The 26,489-nt window shown below is 37.2% G+C and overlaps 2 protein-coding genes across 4 annotated transcripts in view; both read left to right on the forward strand.

Annotated features, from left to right (window-relative positions):
* ptpn4a (protein tyrosine phosphatase non-receptor type 4a) overlaps nucleotides 1-4,591 on the forward strand; it is a 53,995-nt gene extending 49,404 nt beyond the window's left edge. For both annotated transcript variants that reach the window (XM_084421483.1, XM_084421484.1), the window contains exons 24-27: nucleotides 21-149; nucleotides 683-831; nucleotides 937-1,072; nucleotides 2,439-4,591. In XM_084421483.1, the coding sequence (XP_084277609.1) occupies nucleotides 21-149; nucleotides 683-831; nucleotides 937-1,072; nucleotides 2,439-2,531 (507 nt within the window). In that variant the 3' untranslated portion in view covers nucleotides 2,532-4,591. The remainder of the gene's footprint in view (nucleotides 1-20; nucleotides 150-682; nucleotides 832-936; nucleotides 1,073-2,438) is intronic.
* A 1,344-nt stretch (nucleotides 4,592-5,935) lies between these two features.
* Nucleotides 5,936-26,489, forward strand: part of epb41l5 (erythrocyte membrane protein band 4.1 like 5) — a 35,912-nt gene continuing 15,358 nt past the window's right edge. The window contains exons 1-14 of one of the 2 annotated variants that reach the window (XM_084421632.1): nucleotides 5,936-6,145; nucleotides 7,039-7,243; nucleotides 13,861-13,965; nucleotides 17,493-17,535; nucleotides 18,012-18,090; nucleotides 18,176-18,220; nucleotides 18,601-18,653; nucleotides 21,365-21,485; nucleotides 21,808-21,895; nucleotides 22,010-22,098; nucleotides 22,678-22,768; nucleotides 24,275-24,444; nucleotides 25,402-25,508; nucleotides 25,911-25,929. In XM_084421632.1, coding sequence (XP_084277758.1) covers nucleotides 7,064-7,243; nucleotides 13,861-13,965; nucleotides 17,493-17,535; nucleotides 18,012-18,090; nucleotides 18,176-18,220; nucleotides 18,601-18,653; nucleotides 21,365-21,485; nucleotides 21,808-21,895; nucleotides 22,010-22,098; nucleotides 22,678-22,768; nucleotides 24,275-24,444; nucleotides 25,402-25,508; nucleotides 25,911-25,929 — 1,190 coding nt within the window. In that variant the 5' untranslated portion in view covers nucleotides 5,936-6,145; nucleotides 7,039-7,063. The remainder of the gene's footprint in view (nucleotides 6,146-7,038; nucleotides 7,244-13,860; nucleotides 13,966-17,492; nucleotides 17,536-18,011; nucleotides 18,091-18,175; nucleotides 18,221-18,600; nucleotides 18,654-21,364; nucleotides 21,486-21,807; nucleotides 21,896-22,009; nucleotides 22,099-22,677; nucleotides 22,769-24,274; nucleotides 24,445-25,401; nucleotides 25,509-25,910; nucleotides 25,930-26,489) is intronic. The other variant, XM_084421633.1, reaches the window with a different exon arrangement.

Genomic DNA, 26,489 nt, shown 5'->3' on the forward strand with positions numbered 1-26,489 from the left:
TCCATCCCTTTCTACCGCAGGTGAAGTGCCATCAGTACTGGCCGAACCCCTCAGGTAGCGCTACGTACGGCGGCTTTCAGGTTTCCTGCCAGACTGAGGAGGGAAACTCTGCTTTCTTGGTTCGAGATATGACTCTTGCTCACATTGAGGTGAGTGTATCACAGATTTGCTTGTCAACAGTCAGTATTAGACTTGAACCATGTAATGTTGCAGTTCCTTATAAAGTTACAAATTGGTGTTTGATTTACTTGCTTAACTTACTTGGTTCATCCAAAAATAAAAATAAAAAAATCATAATTTACTCACCCTCATGTCATTCTGAACCTGTGTGGCATTCTGTCTTCTGTGGAACACAAAAGAAGATATTTTGAAGAAAGTTGGTAACCAAACAGTTTTGGTGCCCAAACTGCCCATTGACTTATGGACGGGAAAAAAAAATACATTTCTCAAAATGTATTATTTTATGTTCCACAGAAGAAATAAAGTAACAGCATGAGGGTGAGTAAATGTTGACACAATTTCCATTTTTTGGGGGGTGAACTATCACTTCCCGCCAGTGTTTATTTGCAGTAGGCACTTGGAAAATGTTAATATTGGACTCTGGGATCTTGTTTACAGTGTATCATTTGCTATGATAACCATGTCATTTTTTTGTTTGCTGTTTTGTTGTTTGTGCTGTTAGAGTGGGGAGAGCAGGGAATTGACCCAAATCCAATACCTGGCATGGCCTGATCACGGTGTACCAGATGACTCAACAGACTTCCTCGATTTCGTGGCTCTGGTCCGGAATAAACGAGCTGGGAAGGACGAGCCCGTTGTGGTCCACTGCAGGTATTTCATATATCTATATCACAAAGTAGTTTTTAAATGTAGTTATTCAAAGAGAATCACAGTGTAATCAAGTTTTCCTCTCTCCCTGCCTCTGCTCCGTCCCAGTGCTGGGATTGGCCGGACGGGAGTTCTCATCACCATGGAGACGGCAATGTGTCTGATGGAGTGCAGTCAGCCAGTGTATCCGTTAGACATTGTGAGAACCATGCGGGATCAGAGGGCCATGATGATTCAGACGCCTGTAAGTCCCGCCCACCCTCTTTTGTCCTGTCATATCCCCTGTCAGTCATCCATTAAGGGTTTATCATTAGCTTTCTGTCTTCATTTACTAAGACATGGCTGAATACGGTATAGCCAATGATGACATGTTAAATAAACAACTAAAAAAATCATTTGAAGTGACATTTTCACTGACATTTAAAATGCAGCCACTGGCCGTGAGGTTTTCACACATAATGTGAAGAAGAGTTGCTGTAGCAGGGGTTCTTATCCAGGCTGGGACTCCCAAAGCTTGAGACAATGATGCAGCTGTGATTTCAGCATGATACATGAATGAGGCCTGTCTGCCCAGAGTCTGCTGACCATGAGACAACACTAATTAGACAACAAGAAGAAGAAAGGGCTGATGCTCAGTGAAAACACTTGTGCACTACATGCCCACTCTGTTCTTTTTCATTAGTGGTGTTGCTAAAGCATCACTCTTTCTATTACTCATACACTACCGTTTAAACCGTTTGACCCCGTTTGGGGTCCGAAGTATTTTTTTAAAGAATTATTATTAATTGTACTCAACAAGATCAAATTATCTATTATTATTATTATTACAAAACATATATTTCAAATAAATGTTTTTTTTTTTTTACTTTCTATTTATCAAAGAATCCTAAAAAATGTATCACAGTTTCCACAAAAATATTAAGCAGCACAACCATTTTCAGCATTGCAACATAGTAAGAAATTTTACTTTGAGCAGCAAATCAGCATATTAGAATGATTTCTGAAGGATCATGTGACAGTGTAGACTGGAATAATGGCAGCTGAAAATTTTTGCTTTGCCATCACAGGAATAAATTACATTTTAAAATATATTAAGATAGAAAACTATTATTTTAAGTTGTAATAATATCAATATAAGGGCAATATTACTATTTTTACTGCATTTATGTTTGATAAATGCAGTCTTGCTGTGCAAGAGAAGAGACATTAAAAAACCTGACTGACTCCAAACGTAGTGTACACAAGGTTGGAGTTTTAAACAAATTATTTATATGTTTAGGAGAGATGTGCTGTTTCTTCTCTGCCTTCGCTTGGTGGACAATAAATTGGTTTAAAGACTTATTTTGAAGGAGGGACCCGAGAAATATATTTTTGATTGTCCACATCTTATCGTCTGCTTCTTAATATACAAAAAATGTCCACGGTGGTTCTACTGTATATGCAGTCTTCCATCTTGCTTTCTCTCGCTTTCTCTCTCTCACACACAGACACAGACACATTATGCTCTCATCCCAGTTTCACATACTATCGTCACGCTTGGCTGCTCTTGCTTGATAGACTGACTCATCTTCCATTCACTGTGACTTCCCCTCTGTTCTCTGTCTTCTCAGAGCCAGTTCAAGTTTGTGTGCGAGGCCATACTGAAGGTTTACGAGGAGGGCATGGTGAAACCGCTCAAGTCCACGCTGTACGAATCCAACTAATGCGATGCCAGCTTTTCCTGAAAATTATGCTGAAATTCACTGACAGGATCTTCTCCATGTGATGATATCGCAGCTTCACGACAGAGCGACGGAGAAGTATCTCGAGCCAGGAACACATGACATAAACAAAGCACTGCTGCACTTTATGCTGGCAAAGAGACTATATGCCAAGCTTTAATGAGGAGAGAAAGAAAGGACAAAAAATTAAATCTAACAATGGTGAATTAGGTACTTGTTGGGACTTTGAGTGTTCAGGGTTTTGACACATATGTTAAAAATGAAAATAGTCAAGAGATTGCTGGTGCCATATGTAAGTGTGTAAGGGCAGGCCCATGAATGAATGAATGAGAGTTTTTATATATGGTCACCTATTATTTTGAGACAAACAACACCCACAAAACAACTCACATCCAGGCCTGTGCTGCAGATGATTATTATTTTTTGGAATATTTATTGTTTTAGTTTCAATTTTTGAGCCCTGTTCATGCAACATAACTAACTACTTACAAATCAAAATTTGTATTTCTTATGACAATATTTTTTTCTGTTTGCTGTCAAACTAAAATGCTCTCAACAAGGACTTTAAAGCACTTTGCATTACAGCTGTGATGCAAAAGGTTCAGCCTCTCATGCAGAAGGAATAATATTTTGATTATTTACTCACCCTTGTGTCTTTCAAAACCCATATGTTCTTTCGTCAATGGAACAAATGTTTTGAGAAATGTTCATGCTGCTCATTTTCATACAATGAAAGCCTACAAGAAAAAACAAAACATAATATTTACTATATACCACATCTTCTGAAGCCAGACAATAGCTTTGAGTGAGGAAAAGACTGAAATGTAACTTTAATTACTGAAAATATTACTCCCAGGTAGTAGATGACACAATTAGTTATGTAATGCAAGAACCAGTGAGGCTGTTGAATATTAAATTCAGGGCCAGAAATTCACATACGGAAGATTCTTTTAAAATGCGATTTGATTCTTTTCATAAAATATTTTAAATTCACACTGCTGTTTAGTTGAAGGAAGAATGCCATTCAGAAATTTGAACTTTCCAGAAGCAAACATTCCCTCAAAATCAACTCCCTTATCATTTAAAATCAGATATTCTATTAAAGGGATTAGTATCCCATGTAGTTGATGTAGTATCTATGTTGCTTTTTGTTTTGTTGTTAAATCTGAACGTTACACACCACAGTGTGTCAAATGCAGTACTGTGTTGGGGGATCAGATTGGAGTTTGTTTATGGTTGACCTGTTTATTTCTTGTAGCAGACTGCACATGCAGAATATCTCTGTAACATTAGCCAGCTGAAAGTGTGTCCAGTATGTGTTATTACTGTATGTTTCTGCTGTCTGTATGTGTGTAAGTGTGTTTTATAATACTGTTAATGTGAATGTAATAGCCCAAATCACATGTTCAGGTTTTCTCTAGGCCTGGTTCAACACATTAGAGCCGGTGCCTGGTACAGACGATGATTTTATTTAGTTTATTTAATTTAGCCCTAGTTTTATTGAACAGTCTTATGTTTAGAATCCATCAAATCCAAAATTGGCATTGACTTTGACAAAATAGCACTGGCTTCTCATGCTAAGATGTTGCTGTTTGAGAGTTTAGGGAACACAATGTCTGCTAAATGAATTGTGTGACTCATTGCCCAGTTTCACAGGTTGCCTGTAGTTGAACGCAGAGTTGTCCATGACTTTACTCTTTGTAAGGTACTATCTACATTTACAGTCACTCATTTGTCATTTCTCTGTGGTCATGCTTGCTGGAAAACCTTGGTTTTAAGACCAAATAATTCCTTTCTATGCTCAACAGGTTACAGGTTTTACCAAAAGACATTTAAAACAGGAATGCGACATGCAATTTGGGAGAAACTACACGCCTCCTGTCTTGTGGGAAAGACAGCACTTTTTCAACAAAGATGTACAATTGTAGACTGGTGTTAACATTTATTTGCTGCAAATAACAAGGTCAAGTTGCGCCACTTGTCCATTTTTATGAAAATATTATAGTGTACATACGATGTTGTATATTAAAAAGAAAGTCTTTAAAATAAAATAAGGTGTGTGATTGGGTCATTTTTGCATTAAATATATTCTGTTTTTTGTACATTGCATATTTGTACATTTTAATTCCTTTGATTTTGGTTTCTAATGTTACACAAGTTTCAAGCCCTCAGTAACCAGTGGGTGGTGCTGTTGGAAAAACAAAATACAGAGCACCTGCAAGCACCTGATAGTTTGAGGGTTGTGTTACTCATGTTTTAGCAAGAGCATAGGGATTTTTCAAGTTACAATAATTAGCCTAGGCCCTAGCTAGGCATTTTTTTAAATAAATACAGTACATGTCAAAAGTTTGGAAAGTTTCTTATACTCACCAAATCTGCATTTATTTATTTAAAAATACAGTGAAAACAGCTATATTGTGAAATATGACAATTTTAATATATTTATGAATATATTTAAAATTGTAATTTGTTCCTGTGATGGTAATGTAGAATTTTCAGCATCATTATTCCAGTCTTCAGTGTCACAATCATTCAGATATGCTGATTTGCTGCTCAAGAAACATTTATTATTATTATCAATGTTGAAAATAGTGTTTGCTGCTCAACATTTTTGTGGAAACAATGATACCATTCAAACATTTGTGGACCTGTGATAAGATTTTTTTTTTTTTAAAAGAGAGAAATTAAAACTTTTATTCATCAAGGAACAGTAAAGACATAATGTTACAAACAAATTCTATTTAATAAATGCTTTAACAAGTTTAATAAATACATTTAATAAATGGACATAAATGCTGTTCATTGAACTTTCTATTAATCAAAGAATCCTGAAAAAAGTACCACCATTTCCACACAAAAAATAAATAAAATAAAAATGTTAAGCAGCAAAAACTTTCAACATTGATAATAATCAGAGGTGGACAAAGTACACACTTCCTTACTTGAGTGAAAGTACAGATACTACTGGTAAAATATTACTTCGTTACAAGTAAAGTTTGTAAGGACCAATTTTTACTCAAGTAAAAGTACAGAAGTACTCGTTTTTTAAAAGTACTTAAGTATCAAAAGTAAAAAGTAAATGTCAATGCATTGTTTTATTATTGTTGCATTGTTGTATCACCTTATGCCTCTGCCTGCCTACCCTCATATCAATTTCAAATTTATTTCTAGAACACAGTTCCAGTAGTGTGATTGAATGTGAGATTGAATAAGTGCACTCAATAATGTCCACAATGGTTCCCTCTTTATCATTTTACTATGTACCACAACAGTACCTTTTTTACAAGGGAAATATGCAGATCAGTTACACAAAGTCCTGTGAGAATTCGGCAGAACACCGTCCCTTTAAATGTAAATCCACTTTTAGGGATTTACGTGACGTCATTTCCTGAGGCGAAAACAGCCACCCCACATCCCACAAGCTTTCGGAGCAGGGAGAATAGCAGTAACACTTATCTAAAAAACAAGAAAAGAAAAAAAAGGTGGCTGTGCCACACTGTGGCTTAGAAGATGGATATTTCAAAGCACAGAGTTGTTTGTTGATAAAAGCCGATGCTAGAGGACTCTTTCATTGGCGGAATATTCATCAATCTGTTGTAAGTATAGCTTTTGTCTTTGGTCTGACTGAGGATCAACAAGTGGATTCGCGCCTCGACTGCGTTTGTCCCTGAGGTGCACGCGATATATATCGGAACAAAATTAGATGAATCACCGGTGTATAGCCGTATTCTGATTTCTTGCTGTTTGTGTCATTAAAAGCTAATTTTGAGATAGTTAACGTTACGCCGTTAAATGTCAGTTAGGTGCAGTATTTCTTACGCAAACAGGTGTCAGTGGAGTTCAGTCAGTCAGCGCGTGATCGTGAGCTGCACGGTACAATTTTGATCGAAACATGAAATAGTTTGGATAATGCGCGTGCACGCATGAGAGCAGCGTTAAACGTTTGATATTTTGTCCGCCGTTATTTTCTTAAAAGATGCTTCAGTGTTGGTAAAACCAGTGTGTAATTTGAAGACAAAGTAATGAATAACTTGTAGGAACAGGAAAGAACCGATCACTGTCTAAGTAACACGTAATTATATTTTGCTGTAAAGAAAATCAGGAAATTTAAGTATAGTATCTTTAACTTAGTACAGTTACTACAACTGCAGTTGTACTGCTAACGTTAGTTGGTCTCTAAATATCTTAGACCATTATTATTATAAATACCATCGTTTAATTTATAGAAATTATATTCTCATTGACATACCTATGGTATGAAGACGTTGATGATTTTACTTGTGATATTTTTTTTTCTTATTGCTGTGGTCTTATTACAAATTACTCAGTAGGTACTGTACAATTCTACATACATTTGTTTTGTTAGGAAATAAGGTGCCAGCTATGATTTTAATACAGTCGTAGTTTCTATTGCTACTTCTTAACCATAGGTTTACTGTGGTAAGAACAATTGTTGGCCTGAGTGTAACCGAGATGGTCTTTCTTTCAGACTGGACTAACACATCTTCCTGAATATGCTGAGCTTCCTGCGCCGGACTCTGGGTCGGCGGTCCATCCACAAACATGCAGAGAAAGCTCGACTCCGGGAAGCCCAGCGAGCCACAACACACATCCCTGCTGCTGGAGATGCCAAGTCCATCATCACCTGCCGAGTTTCTTTGTTAGATGGCACAGATGTCAGTGTTGACTTGCCGGTGAGTAGACTAATGCACAAGTGTTGCACAGTGTTTGGTTGACTATGGTTTTCATAAACAGACCTATTTGTTTAGTCAGTTTCAGTGTTCTTAACAGTTGTACTTGTTGTGATGCACTCTTTTTTTGATTGAGTTGTGAATTGTTTTTCTTGAGTTGCTCAAGTTTAAAAGGTGTCCTTGATTGAAGCTCAAGGTTGAATCGGCATCAGTTTTCAGCCTGTACTTTGACAGATACTGCAGACAGTATGCCAGAGAGAAAGCTCTCCATTGTTCGTTGCTGTTTGAGGCAGAAAACCTGAGAGAGTGAAACTAGACATCACTGTTTAGTGACTACAGATGTGCTTCGCACTTGTTACTTGACAAATGAGAAGTCTTTACTCTCAGCTTTGTAATTATGTTAAGATTAGGAATTCCTTCAAAGAAGCTTTTTTACTTATCACATCCACTTAAAACTTATTTGTGCTGAACACTCATTTATATTTTCAGTACCTTTCCACCCTCAACCTGATGATTGTCATTAAACAGGTTGTTTTTGCTGTTTTGTCTTAATGACTTTACTCTGTCTTAGCGTGTGAAATGAGAAGTGTTCAAGCTGAGGGTTTGCGGCCATTTTTCCTACAAGTGGATCTTGACAGAATAAAGCCTACATTGTATCATATTTGATGTGAAAACTCCCGTTAGCAATGAAGCTCTCTGCGCTGTGCAATGAATCACTTATTGACATTGTGTTTATACTTTGTTGGTTATAATGAAAGGATTCATAAGCTGGCAAAACTTGCGCTGAACAAAAAAAACACCATTTGGACTAATTTAAACATCTGATTGACCATTGAGTTCACACACTCAATAGATATGTCTGTGATTCGCTACAAAGCTGAACGCTGCAAAAACACATTGTAAATAGAAACCTTTGACACGCTTCATGGAGTGCTTACACAAATAATCACGGGAGCGTTTTAAAGTAGCTGACTATCAGCGGGTACTAGTTCTTCAGAATGGCAGGTATTGTCATTATCATCAAATTAATCTTTGGTGGGACAAAGATTAATTTTGGTGGTTGCCAAAATATTTTTTTAAATGCAGAAAAAAAACTGATTCTATCATCAGATTGATAGTCATTCTTTTGTTTGGGAAAAATAAAAGGCCTTTTAGTATCAATCCAAAAATGTCTACCTTTAGTCCGTGGTACACGTCTTTTTGCTGTGAAAGTAAACATAATAACTTTTATATTGTTGTTAATATTTCAAGATAAACATTTAATGGACTGAAGAGGTTTGCTTGATTACCCATATACCCTTTTTTTTAGAAAAATTATGTTAGCTTGTGTGAATTAAATATGATCCAATAGGCTTTTGAGGAATGTTTATTTATACATCTCTCAACCTTCATTGTATTTCATTGCATTTCATTGCATATGTTTTGCCCCCAAAAAATAAAACTAGAGAGCTTTTCTCATCAAAACTAAGCATTCATATATTATATAGTGACAACTGATATTTATAACAAGCATTTTATGTAAGTAGTCTGCTATATTGTAACTGTTATAAAAATCTAATTGATTTACAAGCTATCAGACACTTACTTTTGGACTTATAAATAATATTTGATTTGAATTGCATATTTTTGCTCAGTTTGAGTGTGATATTAACACTATATAGGGTGACCACCTGGTAATTTCTCTGTTCAGCAGACGTGATTTTTGCGAAACAATGCAGGACACTTGGGCGAACAATAACTTATTAGTGACACTGGATGATAATATGCTTTAAGTCACCAAAAACCTGCAACAAACGATTATTTTGATAATCGATTAAACTAATGATTATTGGAACGATTAATTGACTAATCATTGATTATTTCCCTGACTAATCATTAGGCTTTGATCGATTATTCCACTTTTGCAGTTGGTTACAATATTAAGTTTATACCTATTTTATAAAGCAAGGAAATCACCTCAGCTTTTTATAATGTATTTTTAATGAATTTCGAACCTGAATCTCCTTCACGTTTTCTTTCCTCCTCAAAAGTCATCAATAGTTACAATGAGTGGTACTGTGTTTTTGTTAAGTCTGGAAATTGTAAAACTTTTTAATGATTAAAAATATGAATATGTAATATTGTGCATATTCTTTTAGAAAAATGCTCATCTAGAGTTCTTTTTCTATTATTAACTATCGAGTTTATGGTCACTGAATGGTTTTCCTAAGGTAAAGGTAACATTCTGTGACATTGTTTACAAGCTGTTTATTAACGTCTTTCTGCGGTTGAAACACTGATTAAGTGATTTACATGAGAGATGATTAATTTCAGTTGTACTGTAACTTTCAACATATTTTGATGTTCGTTCATGTTTATTTCGTCCTGTAATAGTAGTAAAGAGGAAGAGATGATAGGAATTCTGTAGGAAAATTGACAGAATTAAAAAAGATGAGACTTTATTTGATATCAAAAGTAATCTGCTCTGTCTTATCTGTCGGCGCGTTGTCTGTGTCCTTTTTGCTCTGTATCTTACACTGTATTCCACAACAAAAATATTTGTCTACACTTTTTTTTTTATAATGTCGACTAATCGTTTCAGCCCTAGTAGCATGGGGTCATTGGACTGTGTGGCAGAGTCCTGCAAGGGACCTGTTTGTTTGGTAAACCCATACCTGTCCCGACCCGTTTGACATAAAGGCTGCGACCCGAAGAGTACCCGCATTAAATTATAGACAAGAATTATTTATTTTCTCATGTAACACAAGCAATCAAACCAACATTAGAGTTGATGCATTTAAGAAAAATAGACATGCAGCCCAACACCGTAATAATTAAAAGAAAGAAGGATGAGAACGTGCATCCGTCATGTAAACAATACAAAACTTTTGCCGATATGTGAACAATCTGCCCATACAGGCTAATGTGCATAAATCAAACAATAGGCTATACAGATGCTTAGAGGTCTCCATAAATTAAAAGGACATATAGCCAAATATGAGCTTTTACTGTCATATAATATCAGGGATATTTTAGCGGATTCACTGCATTTAAAACTGCGAATAGATTATATACAGAAAGTGAGCAATAAGCGCTCCCTTAATGACTGAAGCTGTCAATCACTTCAGTTGCAGCGCGCAAACGCCAGTGCTCAACGCTGCGAATCGCGTTGTAATTAGAAACCTTTGACGGTCTTCAGAGACTACGGAGTGTGAACACAAATAAGCACAGGACCGTCTGAAAGCAGCTGCCTATCAAGTGGGTACCGAATTGAGTCGAAATAGTCTTGGCTATTGGACCCGCAGTCCGCCCGTGCATACTGATTCCCGACCCGCACCTGCACCACAAATGACAACGTAAATATTATTCCACCCGTTACATCAAATATTAGCGGTTGACCCGTCCCACTCGCAGGACTCGGCTGTGTGGACAGTGAATGACTTGATCCCCTCAGCTTCTTAATGCCTTTGTTTACGCTGTGGTTGAGCCTCTGGCAGGATTTTCTCTGACCTCCACCTGAATGTGTTAGGTATGATGTATGACTGAGTGTGTTGTTAGATTCAGTTTATTGCGTTTCTCATCTCCATTCCTAACTAAAGTTCAGTATTTCCATTAACTGATGTTTTAGTGCATTTTAGTTGTTTGTGTTAATATGTGCACATTTATGTGCTACCTGTATTACTATATAACAAATTTAGTATAAGTTCCCTTGGGATGTCATCTGTTGTCATTTTAATTGCGTAAACTACCCATATTTTAAAATAACCATAGTGATCTTGCATCAATAATAATTACTAATTGTCTGCGGTTTGCAACCCATTCAGACTCCACTTTCTGAATGCAACATGCAACATAGTGTGGTCATGTCTCAATATTGCAAACTGTTTTTAGACTCTTTTTCTTTTTTAAATCAGTTATTGCAATGCACACTGTGTACATGTGATGATTTGGAGCTCATTCATGGAAGGCTTAAATATATTTGGTTTTGAGGTATCAATTTTAGTCCCTTATGTGGTCTTGCACCCAAAGATTTCATTGTGTTAAATTTTTATTTATTAATGCAGTGAGGAAGGCCTAATAGATGTTAGCTGTTTACTGAAGGCACTGGGTTTTGTTCATCCGTCTGATAAGGATCACTGCGATCTCTGGGCTGGTCACTGTAGATTACTAATGGTGGCCTCTTTGAGGCTTGACAAGGAAAAAATAATTCCAAGTGGGATTCACATGCCATAGGCTAGTAGTTAAATCTAAGATCGTAATCTGCTTATTTCAGATAGTTGGCACTACTTTTTTGTTGTTGTTTTAAAGATTCCCTCTGATCTGTCATACACAAGGGAATGATGAACATAAACTGAACTAGTGGTGACTGATAAATTAGAGGATCTTGATCTGTTCCAAACTTCATAACCAAGAGTAAACAAACCCATTAAATGAGCAGATTCCAGTCTAAAAAACAAACTTTAAGGAATAGCGAAAGTTATCAATTTATTCAACCTCATGCTTTTCCAAATGCATTTGACTTGCGTTAATATGTGGATTTTTTTTTTTTTTTGAATTGTTTTTAAAGACTGATATTTTCTGGTCTCCTCTTCACACAAATTAAGCACCAAAGTACAAAAGACAAACCACTGCTTCTCTCTAGACAAAGAGACAACAAACCTATTCTATAGTGCTCTGCTTCTGAGAAAGAAGAGACATAAATATCTTTACAGTTCGCAAGCTGCACAAACATGCAATGACCATCTGGTGCATCTCCAAGGAAAAGCCTTTCAAACAGTCACCCTGGATACCCATAAATGCTGAATCGATGTTTCACTGCTCAGTAAGAAGGTGGATGTTTCAAGTTCAATTAATTTTCTGGCTTGACATGTTCTCTAACTCTTGAGGAGTGAAGCCAAGCCCTACACAGGAAAGTCCAGTGTCACAAATCATGACAAGCATACTTTAGGACTGGGTCAACCTGTTTGTTTAGTGAGTTTGACTATTGACTTTTCTTTTTTTAAAAAGCTCTAATTTTGGTAGTGCATCTAAGAGATAGTTTTAGAATGCTGACAGTGGGCTGTTTTTATTATAAAAGTGGTGATCTGATATTTTAAGTTACTTTTCTGTCCTGCTTGCTGGAAGCAGACTGAGGAATGTAACTGCGCCTCCAAAGGCTGTATGTTGGCCTAGCAGCCTGGAAAACCTCAGCTGAACAATGTGAGTCCTGAGCCTGGGGTTCACTCAAGCACACAATGGACTCTTTGTCTGCATTCTTGCAGCTCGCTGGGATGCTTTGTACACTATGCCAACTCACTGGGGCCTGCGTGAGCATCCGGTGCTGAGCGCCTGGACTACGGTTAAACCGGCCTTCCCAACTTGGAGCAAAGCAGTTGGGTGAGATGCTTGTGTGTCAGCACTCTTTAGTTTATACATGGAGATACTAGCATGGATGTAGCTGTCCATAAACTACTACTTTGTTTACTGTAAGACTAAAGATAAAGGGGTTTGTTTAGATTTTAGATTAGATTATCTGGAAGCAAGAAATTTAAATTTATAACTCACTGATTTACTTATGAGCATCCATGAAGTGGCCCCATTGTTAATTGTCTCTAGTAGTAACATTTATCACTTGTTTTAATCCAACCATGTGAAATATTTGACACTATCTTTGGTGGTCAAGGGTCAGGGTCTTCCTTCGTTGTAAAGCCAGACTGTGGCTCATTGGTTTGTCAAGATGTGGTTTGAAATCAGGCACAGTTGAAGTCAAGTGGTTGAGCTGTTGCTGAGTTATCATGATTAAGACAGAAGAGCTCTTCTTGCAGTTTGGAAATTGGGATTTTGTGCCTTAAAGGGCTGAGGTTTTTTATATTCCCAATCCCAGATGGTTGGAGTGTTTAGAATTGATTTAAACAGAATATTTAAACTGATTCCAAGGATCTAAGGCTGCGTCCCCACCAAAGTGTTTTTAGCCAGCTGAAAACGCCTAGCCTTAGCTGTCGACGCCTGAGAGTGCTTCGGCAGTGCAGGTTTTTTTTTTTTCTTTCAGTTGAGACACTTTGGTTGCTCTGATACGGAATATCCACGAAAGTGTTACTAGTATCTAGTATCACAAATAGTTTGTTTCTGTATTGTTTCTATATTAAATATGTTGATGCAATGTCTATTTGCTCTGGCTCTTGTTTTAAATTATTTTGTTCCGTTATTATGCTTGTTGTTGTCATCTGTTGGCGTTGTACAAGCAGGATGTGGCGGTTGGTCAGTTTTGTATTTGTCCCGCTCCTCCTCCACTGTGATTGGACGGCTGGGTAAAAAGTGACCGTGATGAGCTCTGCATTTTACCCAAAGTTGAACAATCTTCAACTCTCGGCGACTGGTTAAAAAAAAAACGTAGAAGTGCTCAGTGTGAAATAGACAGCACCTCGTTATGCTGCTGGCGTTTTAAAAAACGCAGCGCTCCCATTGAAAACAATTGGGAAAATACACTAGCCTTGGGAAAAAATGCTTTGGTGGACACACGGCCTGTGTTTTTGATTTTGATTTTTTGACAATCACAAATGAAGCCTGCATATATACTTAATATTACATAATATAAGTTTAAACGCCTGAAACCCACTATTGACTGTTAGGATTTAAATCATGTTCTCTCTCTCTCTCTCCAGAAAAAAGCCAAAGGTGCAGAGCTATTTGAGCAGATCATGTATCACCTGGACGTTGTCGAGAAAGATTACTTTGGACTGCGCTTCATGGATTCTGCCCAAGTCCCGGTAAGAGCGAAAGGATTTCTAGAAAGTGGATGCAAAATTTGCTTTGATATATGATGATCTGATTATTATGATAATTTCATGTTAATTACTAACAATCTATTTTGTATAAAGCGCTGTATTAAATATATCAAATTAATCTCACATCAAATTTGGCTGAGAAATTATTGTGTTAAATGAGAAATAGACATTACAAAAAGTAGCTTTAGAAAGAAGTATTTTATTTAATTCAACAGAATTTAGCACACACAAACTTTTAGGCTACAAAGGGCCACACTTTTTTCAGAAGCTGTTTTTTTAAATATATTTACAGACCAAAACAGTTATATATTCAGTTATATACAGTTAAATATTATCTTTTATTTTACACAAAAGAAAGTAAGTCATCCAGATTTGAAACGACATGAGGGTGAGTAAATGTAAATAAACAGATTTAAAAAAAAAAAATGTTGTAGACCAGGTCTATTCCAGTAGTGGAGCCAGATGATTCAACAACATTTTAAAGGTGCATTGTGTAATATTTAGGAGGATCTGTTGACAGAAATGCACTATCATATACATAACTATGTTTTCAGTGGTGTATAAAGACTTTACATATAGTGAGCCGTTATGTTTTTTATTACCTTAGAATGAGCCATTTCTATCTACGTACACCGCGGATTAGGGCTGTCACTTTACGTTCGAAAATCGATTACACAATCGATTGGACCAACCAACGCAAGTTTCGAAAACGAAAATAGGGAATCGATTTTAACAGTCTTTTCTCGGAGCGCGTCCAGCTCGTCACGATGCGCCCACAGCGAACGCACGTCACACAGCAATTGCAGGTTCTGACAAACACACATAACAGCAAATTATACTTCTGCATATTGTGTCTCTTTTTACAACAAAACTGTGAATTCTGCCGGTATGCAGACAGTCTCATGCCTACGTAGGCGAAATTTGTTTGACATTTCTAATCGTAAACACAGCCATGTTGAAGACTGCAGTAATGTATTTAATTTATGTTATGGCAGTCCACTCTGCTTATTGTTTTTCGAGAATGTTGCACTCCTGTTTGTCATTGTGCACGAAACTTCACGCCAATAAATCATCAGGAATATTTGCTGATTTGTGCGCGTCTCAAGCGCTCTCTTTACGTTCGTCCTAATTAATGCCTGTTAGTTGTCCGTGGATTTGGCCATATTTGGCGTTTTTGTGACTTTTCATGTCTTTAGACATGGAAAGTCGATTTTACAATCGATTCAATGAACACTTATGTCTCAAAAATAGAACAGGATTTTTTCACAAAAGTGACAGCCCTACCGCGGATCCCCTTACATTGAAATAGCCATTTTGCACCGACATGTTTCTACAGTAGCCTTAAACGGACAAACGCATTTCGTCACTGTTTTTCTTTGTGTAAAGGAGCTAGCTGAAGTCAGCAAATAAAACACTGACTCAATGATGAACAAGTAACAATAATGTTCGCAATAAAATATCGTTTTACTGAATAATTAAGTAAACCCAATTTCTTAATTTATCTTTGTAAAGAAACCTCATTGCTTAACTGGCTACTCTCTGCTACGGAATCGCGCTGACCATCACGAAGAGAGAGAGAGAGAGTAGCAACTTCTACTGTGTTTACGCCACGGGAATACTCGGCTTGGCATTTTGAAATATGTATATGTTTATTTGGCCGTTTAGGCTCGCAACCGAAGACAAAGACTATATGCTTGTCCGTGTTGCGCTCGGAGTGCGCGCACAGCATCCTGTCAGTACAATTCAGATCTCTTTCGCGACTTATCGCGCTTTTAATATTTATTTTCAATATAAAGCACATCCTGCTCTTTTCTTTCTCATTCATTCATGTTTTATTATTAATAACTTTAAACAGAATCGTCAACTGAAATCTGCGCGGATTATCAACAATACGACACATTTATAGGACATAAAGGGTCTCTGCGGCAAAAGTGAAAGTACCAGCGGCCAGCAGTGAAATGTTTCGAAATGTCTCTGAACAGTAAAGCACCCGTTTCAATAAAAGGATATATTAAAGTTTATATAGCCTACTTTTACATTTTCGCTGCTGTTCTAAAATGATTTTCGCCATCACCTTAAACAAGCAGCAGCTGCTTGAATCCCAGTGCAGGAGCTGTAACTGTTAGGTTACCACAGAAACGTAAGCGGTTAGTTGATTGCTGTGGTGACTCGTGACACTCGCGAACAGCACTGAACACGCACGTCTTCATTTTTTTATCGTTCGTTGGTAAAGGGTGAGAGACCTTGCGAGCCACATGATTTTTGCCTAAGCCAGGTTCCCAATCACTGGTGTAGTGTACACACCACACGAACACGAACTGCCGTGAGACTGGGCTGGTCTCACAGGGTGGGGGCGTGGCATCACGATGGTGGCTTATGATGATATCGTCCATCGGCACAACCCTACTTGAGACGCGCACAAATCAGCAAATATTCCTGATGATTTATTGGCGTGAAGTTTCGTGCACAATGACAAACAGGAGTGTAAAAGGCTTCATTGATTTACATTTAGTTTTTATTCATTTATTGCACACTGTTATCCAAGCTGCTTAAAAATAAAGGATACTACAGCATTTCACAAAGTAGATTTTTCAGGGGAGTTAGTTGGAGGTAGGGGGATTACTAAACCTTGTGTATTAAACTTGATGCGGGCAGCGACTGGCAGCCAGTGAAGTGAGACAAGAAGAGTTTAACATCCACTCCTAGGATCATCAAGACTGAACACATTGCCTAGTGTTGTATGGCAGTCCTCATGACTGGGCATTCTTCATGATTTGGTTTGAGTCAAACACAACTCCCAAAATTCCTGACAGTTTTGGATGCTGTTTTTATTGCCATACCTAGCTAAATTTCAGGAGCATTCTAGATTTGGTGCATTCCCTGCTTACATTGTGCAGTAACAATGCTTTCATCTACAATCACTGAAAATCAGGAGCTTTTCCTTACACATTTGTTAAACATTGCCATTTTTTTATGCAGTTTCATTTGCTTAACTATTCTGATGGTTTATTTTGCAGAATAAATAGTCATAATTGATTAGCTTCTGTTCAACTGAATAAAAAGAACTTCAGGATGCACATTCTAAAAACTTTCATTATTGACACTTCTGTAACTTTAAGAGTGATACAATATTAAATATGCTAAAGAGCAGCAGACAGAACTCAGGCTAGTGCAGAGTCTTGCATAGAATAGAAAGAGGGAGGGAAGAGCATGTGAGGAATGTGTGGGAGAGATTGAGACACTATATTCTTCCATCAGCATGAGTGTCTCCTCCCTCCCTCCCTCCCTCCACATTGTTCATGCATCACCCCATTATAGCTGCCCATTTCAATAGACGGGACAGAATTTTCTAGTGTGTATGAAACACTTTTTGCCCAAAAATTGTAAAAAATAAATAAATAAATTAACCCGACATGTTGTTAAATGTTAGTGATGTATGCACAAAATTAAAGGTTTTCCATATTCCCAAACAAGTGACGCATTTCATTTATTTATTTTACATTTTACAGCATTGGCTTGATGTCACCAAAAGCATCAAAAAACAAGTCAAAAGTAAGTAAAATGTTGTTTTCCTGCTGAACTCACTTTTTGTGAAATGATGTTTTGATTATATAAGCAACATTGTGAAGGCTCCTTTCATTAATGATATGATAGAGGCCTGATACACTCGATACATGGTTATTTACTCAGAAACTCTGTTTCAAAACCTTGTGGACCACCTTGTATTGCATTATCTAGGTAGTAAGCTCACAGTGTTTTGGAATAGAGCAACATTTTAGTTAGTCTTCCTGAGTAATCTTAGAAATAACTGTTTGTATATGGTTAATGCTTAACTGTGTATGTGAAGGGCAGGTAATAATGAACCATGAAATGGAAACTCTGTATCTCATCACTTGAATGACGTTCATCCTGAAATTCCATTTCTATTCTGTAATCTTTATCATTAACTTTTTATACCACAAAAAGCTGTACACAAGCCATTTTGTTTGACGTGTCTATTATGTTCTCTGCCTTGTGTCTTGTTTCAGTCGGGCCACCATATTGCCTCCACATGAGAGTAAAGTTCTACTCCTCAGAGCCCAACAACTTACACGAAGAGCTAACAAGGTTCATCACCTGTTTATACCATTAACAAACTAAATATTCACTCAGTTGTTTTACTCATTTCTTTTATGTTCATTATCTCTTGTAGATACCTTTTTGTACTACAGTTAAAGCAGGACATTCTCAGTGGAAAGTAAGTGAAGTTGTTTCGAATTGTGTCCTTAATGTCAAAGCATCCTCACATTTGTCTAATTATTATTACTATTATTTATTTTAAAGTTTTATTATGTGTTTTTGAGCAATCGATTGTCTGTACTGTCACATTTTCATTCTTAAACATACAGTGGCCCCAATATATACTGGTTATATTGGGTTTTTTCTTTCTGCCACTGATTTTAGAATTTAAAATTGTATTTCTAAACTATGCAGTCAGTGGTATTAAGGGCATTGCAGCAAAAACCTTTTACATGTAACAGAATCTGTGATAAATTTCTCACTGTAACGAAACACTTTGTAAAATGTTTTTTATGAAGACTTTTAGTAAATATGCTTTGATCATCTTGTTTAATCTAGGCTGGAGTGCTCGTTTGACACAGCAGTGGAGTTGGCTGCGTATGCTCTACAGGGTAAGTGGCAGAACTGAATGTTTTTTTTAAATCAGTTCAGAAATACTATGATTTATACTACTGTTCAAAAGTTTGGGGTTGTTAAGATTTAGTTTTTGTTTTTGAAAGTCTCGTATGCCAATCAAGACTGCATTTATTTGATTAAAAATACTGTAAAATGTAATGTTGTGAAATATTATTGTGTTTTTTATGTTCAAATATTTTAAAGTGTAATTTATTCCTGTGATGGCAAAGCTGAGTTTTCATCATCTTTACGTGACAATGTTTTTGAAAGATTTCTCTTTCATTCTGAAAAGTAAATGACGGCTCATTAGTGTGGGTCGTAAAGAAATGGCTTATAATCCCCCTGTTCCAACTGTGCTCTGATCTTCTACATAAATGCACAACACTCTGCTGGCACTTAGCAACTTTTTTTTTTTCCTCTTCTTTTTTCAATTTGAGCTGTTTTAGTAACACGGTCATGTAATCTCAAGTTTTGAGGGTCATGTGGTTTATCTGTTGGAGAGAATGATTTGTCCTGGTTCTCTCTAATCATGATATCTTCATAATTTCACCACTGTCGCTGCTTTTTGAACTGAGTTGTACATGACAACAAAATCCACAACCAGTTCATGATGGAGCTAGGGCTGGGCGATAAAACGATAACGATATGTATCGCGATAGACACGTAATCAATATCAATAAAAAATGCGTTCGATAAAACGTTCGATAATTTTTTTTTTTTCTTCGTCGGAAGAAACCAGAGGTTGCGAAAGCAAATTTGGTTGCATGAACAAAGGCACTCAACTCTCTGGTAACCTTGCAACGTAGGGGGTGACACGCAACAGCCAGTCAGTATGGTTGCGCAATATTGTTGTCTCGTGTTGGATTCTTCAGTAACAGAACCGGCGTGTAGTGATACAGCGATTGTTGATAAAACAGGAAAACCGTAGACTGACCGTAGTCAGACCATGTCGTCTGCAAATTATGCAAGACCATCGTCAGTTTCTCTGTTATTCGCGTGCTTATGAGCTGTTTTAACGTGTGCGTTTCTCAGCGCGTACATGTGAAGCTCACATGCACTCTGTCTACCAGCGCCTGGATACTGGATTATATTTCGAGTCTTATTGTGCTAATACTGTTATATACACACAAGGTTTACATAAACTAGTCGGATATGTCTAAAGTGAAAGCAAACTTGAGAAAATTGAGAGAAAATCTGCTTGTTAAATGCGTGTATATGACCCCCAATTTCCACCGGCTGCGTTACGGCTCCGGCACGGCGGCGGAGTCAATAGGTTTCCATTAAAGTCAATGAGTGTATTTCCACTGAATGCGGTACAGCTGCGTTCCGACTCCGGCGATCCGCAGCCCTCCGGAGCAGATACGCAGAGCTTCTATTTTTGCCGGATGCCGGAGAGCTCCGCAGCAATTCAGCACTTATATCGCGCGATCATACGTGAATTTGCGAGATCTCGTGGGTCCTTGTGACTTCAGCTGTCAGTCATGACCGCAGCCGTTCCGCAACAAATACGGACCTGGTGGGTATTGACGGACGACGGAACACGGAGCTGTCACGCAGCGGAGCCGTTCCGCAGCTGTTACGCATCTGGTGGAAATTGAGGGTACGCGTCGCGCGTAACACGCTGCCGCTTGTCCTTAAAGGGATAGTTCACCCAAAAATAAAAATTCTCTCATTATTTACGCACTCTAATGTTGTTCCAAACCTGTATTAATTTGCTTCTTATATTTTCAAATATTAATATTTTGAAGAATGTGGCTATCCAAACAGTAAACAGAGCTATCCCTTTAATGTTAATAAAACAACAAAATGCAAAGAGAAAATCATTCACTGCTCTTGACTGATAACTTTAATAGTAGCTTTAATAAGTATCAATGTATAATTTATACAGTGAAGTCTGTTTTGTTTTATTTTCATATTTGTTCATTTAATTACTTTCTTCAATGCTACTGTTAAATACACCTACTGTAGCTGAAAACATAAAGCACTGTTTATTTAATCTGTATATTAGGTTGTGTGTACGTGTAATGTGTATCTTTGATCTTAATATTTAATAACAAAGAACATAATGAGAACTTTTTTATCTTCGCCCCTGTCTGCCATTCTTTTTTATTTTACATTTTGTTACCTAAGGCTTTGAGCATTACAGCCAAACTAATGTCCATATTTTAAAAACAGCCACAAAATAGTAAAACCAACATAAAAAAGAATCGTGATAAAATCATTAATCGTGATTTTCCTGAAAAAAATCGTAATATTATATGTTTGCCATATCGCCCACCCCTTTATAAAGCATTTCTTACGTATTCTTTAATTTTGCACCTTAATGTTAAGAGATAATTGTTAAGTGTTCATTCAGATTTTAGACTAATTATTTGAGTGAGTGTTTTCCATGGTCGTGTTGACATTTCTGCCTTTATAACTGATGGGATTATAATCAGAAAGTTTAAAATAAAAAATCTTTAAATGTAATGTATTTGTCTCCTGGACTGGTCCTTATTTTAAATATGTCATAAAAAATATCAATAATTATCGATATCGACCGATATGAAACACTTATATCGTGATACAGTTTTCAGCCATATCGCCCAGCCCTAGATGGAGCCATGATGGAGCATTCAGTCCTGATAACTCATTTTTTTATACTTATATAAAAATCAGCTAAATGCTACAAACTTTGTTGCTGATCTGTAGAATTTTTATCTTTCAGCTGAACTGGGGGATTGTGACCCTGCCGAGCACGGGCTTGACCTGGTGACAGAATTTCGTTTCACGCCAAACCAGACAGAAGATATGGAAGTAGACATCTTCAATGCCTGGAAGGAGTGCAGGTATAAATGAGAGAGCTCAGTCTATAAAAACATACCTCCTAGTTGCACATTATGACTCCTTTTAAGTCTGTGCTTAAAGAGGAAATCTAAATTTAAAGCAGGTGGATGAATGTCAATGTGTAGGTCATCACCTCTGACTCTTTCTGGGTCTCTCCTGTCTACTCAACCAAAGCTCTACTGTTGACCCTGAACACTTCATATGTGATTTATGACTCATCACTGTAACCTCGACCAGCTGTAATCGGCAGCAGATGTGCAGCAGCTCGGGTTGTTTCATTTTCTTTGCATTTTGTTTTACCCTGTTCATTTGCTGGTGTCGCAGGGGCCAGACTCCAGCCCAAGCTGAGATAAACTACCTGAATAAGGCCAAATGGCTGGAGATGTATGGGGTGGACATGCATATGGTCAAGGTATGCATTTTTAAAGCATGCAAGAGTTTGTTAAAATCATGATCTTGAGGGGGGGCTCTCTTCAATCCAGATATATCTAGAAACGTATCTGTTCTTTGTTACCTCGTCCTCCAGGCACGTGACGGAAATGAATACAGCCTGGGTCTGACCCCCACTGGCGTGCTTGTGTTTGAGGGGGAAACTAAGATTGGCCTGTTCTTTTGGTAAGTGGTCCCTCACCAGATCTTTATAGCTGCAGTGTGTCATTTCTTCACCACTAGCAGCACCGAAGCGGATTTTTACATTTACCAAAATATATATATTTTTTTTCTGAAATATTTGAGTGGGTTTAACACTTAAAAAACATTTTATCAGCTCAGAGCAATAAAAGGCTGTCTATAATATTATAGAACAACAGAATATTAAAATTTTCCCTATAAAAATTAGGTTATTGCACATTACTGTTGTTAATAAAAGTTCATTTTATCTGCATATCAATTCAAGTTCAATGCTTTACTGTTAAATTTCCAATAAACAAAAATCTAATATTATTAGTAACTACACTTATTAATGCAAAACAATAGTAATTTAATGATTAAATTAACTTTATTATCAATTTTCCCCTAGCATTACCAAATCAGGTGCTGGCGTCAACGTCTATAGAACTTAGTGGCTTAGAATAAGTGGCTTATCTGTAGAATCTATAGAAGTTAGTCTGGAGACCTGTCTAACTGTTCTGTCATACTTCAGTAAATGTAGTGACAATGGCCATTTTATCTAAAGCAAACCGGTTGTCTGCACAGGCCCAAGATCACACGTTTGGACTTTAAGAAGAGCAAACTCACCCTGGTGGTAGTGGAGGATGATGAACAGGTAATGCAGGAGACAGAAGAGGTAATGAAACATCTCGCACACACAGACACGCACACACACACAGTTGACACATGATCTGTTTGTGAGGGGTGATTGAAAATAGTATGCACTCAGTTTGGTGTATAGCTGGTATTAACATGCATCTTAAATCTCCTGTGACCACTTCTGATAAATGCAATAACATACATCTGCAATAACACAATGTGAGGTATGGGTCTTTGTGTAACCCCTCCACCCGGGTTCTGCTCGCTCCACTCTGTGTGTGTGTGTGTTCTTGCTGAGACTGTTGGCATCTCTCCAGCACGAGGAGTTAGGCATGCCTGGCATCTGAAGCACTACACACTTTATAAAGCACTGGAGCTGTGAATGAGGACAGACTACTCAGTCATGACACATGATGGTGTCAGACAGCAAAATAAAATGTATTTTTATGGGGGCTTGGGTTTGGTGCATTGCATTATGGGGTTCTGTTGGGTCTGGAAGTCTGTTGTAATTATTTCCAGCATTAATTCATCCAGTTGATTGTGACTAGTAATAAAATGATGTTTGTCATAGAAAGGTATCCCCATAGGATGCAATTAGTAGTCTTTGTCCTGTATGCGATTGTACAAGTTCTCCTTGAGGTGTATGTCATTGATTACTGCATACTGAGTCCCCCAGACTCCATAGGTCTTTGAAGTTGAACTGCTGATAAAAGTCTTAGACAGACTTTGATTTGCTTAGAGCAGATTGAGCAACTGGTATTTTCTGGATGTATCTTTTTTTTTTTTTCTGTCTTTGCTATCAGTCGCAAAGGCAGCAAATTAATTAAATACATGCTCTTCATGTTTCAGAGTGAAGCCCTGCATTGTGTTAATTTACACACATTCAGCTCATGATTTAGTGTTTTCAGTGTCTTGGAGCCACTCGTTTTGCAGTAAACTTCTTACAAAGTATTTAGGAACGCAACATGTGCTAACCATCTTCCCAAACTTGTAATGAAAAGCACTTATTAACCAGCTGTTGTCAACAAAAGAGAAGGTTTTTTTTTTTTTTTTTGCCAAAATAAAAGCTATGGTAATAATTCAATTTGTTTTTTTATGATCGGATTGATATACAATCAAACTTTTTTGTGCTAAATTGTAGAGCCTTACAAACAACCACAGAAAACCTGGAGCTTTTTTTTTCCGCAAATCGCAACTGCAGTTTTTATCATAAAAATCACAATTAGAATTTTTCTCTAAATTTCAGCACTAGTAGCACTCAGAAATAATAGCTAAATGGCTACTGAGCTTTTTGTGTACCCTTAAAGATAACTCTGTCTAGCTCAAATAAGCTTCTGTTAATTATGTAACAAAAGAGTCTAATCTAGTGAAAACCTTTCCTGAAGGTTGAGCCTACATGTTCTCAACATCATTCTCAGCATGTTCTTGAGTTTACATTTGTTTATGCCTTCTACATTCTTAAACCATTCATTCTGTGCTTCTTTTGTCAAACCAATGGATGAATTAACAGTACATTGCTCTAACATTTTGTACTCTGCCGTAGGGGAAAGAGCAAGAGCACACGTTCGTCTTCCGCATGGACCATCCGAAGGCCTGCAAGCATCTGTGGAAGTGTGCCATAGAGCACCATGCCTTCTTCCGCCTACGTGGCCCCGTCCAGAAAAGCTCAGCCCGCTCCGGGTTCATCAGAATGGGCTCACGTTTCAGATACAGGTGAGTTTTTCTACAGTTCATTAATCATTCATCCATTGTGAGTGTCTGGCAGATAAAAAAAACAGGGAAAATAAATTCTACAGACATAGGACAATGACTTAGAAACTTAGCACACACTAAAACTACTCACACTGAACTTAAGCAACTGCTTGGTAATGTCTTGGTGCTGACCCAAAACAAGCATTGTAGCAATGAGTTTTGCAGGGGCAAGCACCACCAAAATATATTTTAGACTACTTGGTTACTTGCTTTTATTGAAAGCAGCCTCTAATTTTGTGTATTTTAAATTTGGTGAAGGGATTGGCTCTTAAAAGCATTACATCTCTGCTTTTGCTCATACAATGGCTTCAGTAGAGGCACATGTTAGAGTAGTGCATTTTGGGTAATGTGTATTTAGTATAATAAACCCATTATAATCATGCCCAGTGGTCAGTTGAATGTTTTGTCTTTTTGCCTGGATTGAGATAAGACTTCCTGTTTTTCATAGGTCGTCTTTACAATATCTGCTGCTAAGTTGTAAATCGTAGCATGGTCTGCTTTAAACGTGTATGTGTGTGTGTCCTTACTATGGAATTGCATCTTATCTCCAGCTGCCAGCCTGGAGCTTTGACGCTGTCCAGTTCGGCTTCCTATTGGGCAGGCTTTTTTTTTTTGCCTGCATTTATTTGCGCACTTATCCAGGCTCAAGAATTAACCTATTTTTATGTTAATGTGTTCTTTATTTTCCCCCTGTGTGTGTCTGATTGTCTCATTTTTTGTTAATTTGTTTGCTAATGCTGGTTGGTCTGCTTATCCTCCAAGGAACAGTGGCATTACTCTTTCCAATGCCTTTAGACTTTCATTACTCTAAGCCCATAAAAGTAAATGTCTGCTGTCTTATCGAGTCAGCAGGGATTTATCATGAAGGTTTTAAAGATATGCGTGTAACTGACGTTAATTTCTTTTATTTGTGGGAAGTGGGAAGACAGAATATCAGACAACTAAGGGCAACAAAACTAGACGATCTGCCTCGTTTGAAAGACGACCAAGTCGGCGTTATTCTAGAAGGACCATGCAGAACAGAGGTGAGAAAATAAACTGTTCAGTGTTGGGGATTAAAATGTAAATGTTTTATGTAATAACACTGCCAACCTTTTCAGTAACATGGCATTCTCAGGTTTAAGACATGTAGTTGTTTTATTTATTTAATGGTCCCAACAAGTAAAGCCAAATGAATTTCAGTGAACCAGTCATTATAATTTATTTTTTTTAAATTCAGATGTCCTTGTGCAGCATTTTTTGTCCATTTTGCCTCCTATAAATAGTTATAATGTAATCAGCTTTTGTTTTTTAGCAGCTCCTTCAAATAGTTGAGTCTTCCCCTGTTCCCCAGCACGTGTCAGCTACACGTAATTCTGTTGTGACTTCAGCTTTATGAGATCTTGCATAATACCCTACTCATTCTTTTTTTGTTTGTTTCCCTGCAGGTCCTAACAGATCCTTAGAGTAAGTATTTTACATTGCTGCATTGTGAAATGGAATTTTAATTTTCTCTTGTATTGTGATGAGGTGACTTCCACTTTCAACATCAGTCACAAAGTATGTGTCATTTGAAAGCATACCAACTAATTCAGTTCAGAGCTGTTCACCGCTTCTATGGACTCAATCGTGATTCTATACTAGTGTGTAGTATTACTATTTGTGTGTATAGTAACTGTTTATGAACTATAAATGATTTAATGTCCAGAGCCTTTTTACATTTTATTTTATACCAACATGCTGTCAAAACATAACTAGGGTCTTTTGCGTTAATTTCTTAATATGATTTGAACGTAATATAGGATATGAAGTACTACTACTACTACTTCAGAGTTAAAGATGCAAATGTGGACAACATTTTGTGCTAGCACTTTTGTAGTGCTGATTTATAGGGACTTTTTCAAGACTTTACTGTGACTGATACGGTTTAGAAATATTTGTAGTTCCTGTGGCACGCTATACGTTTGAATGTTTTAATGACAGCGAGGAGTGCTAGGCGCATGACAATTCCTCTTTTAAGCTTAATT

Source organism: Rutilus rutilus, assembly GCF_951802725.1.
Source record: "Rutilus rutilus genome assembly, chromosome: 10".
In the NCBI taxonomy this organism is placed as follows: domain Eukaryota; kingdom Metazoa; phylum Chordata; class Actinopteri; order Cypriniformes; family Leuciscidae; genus Rutilus; species Rutilus rutilus.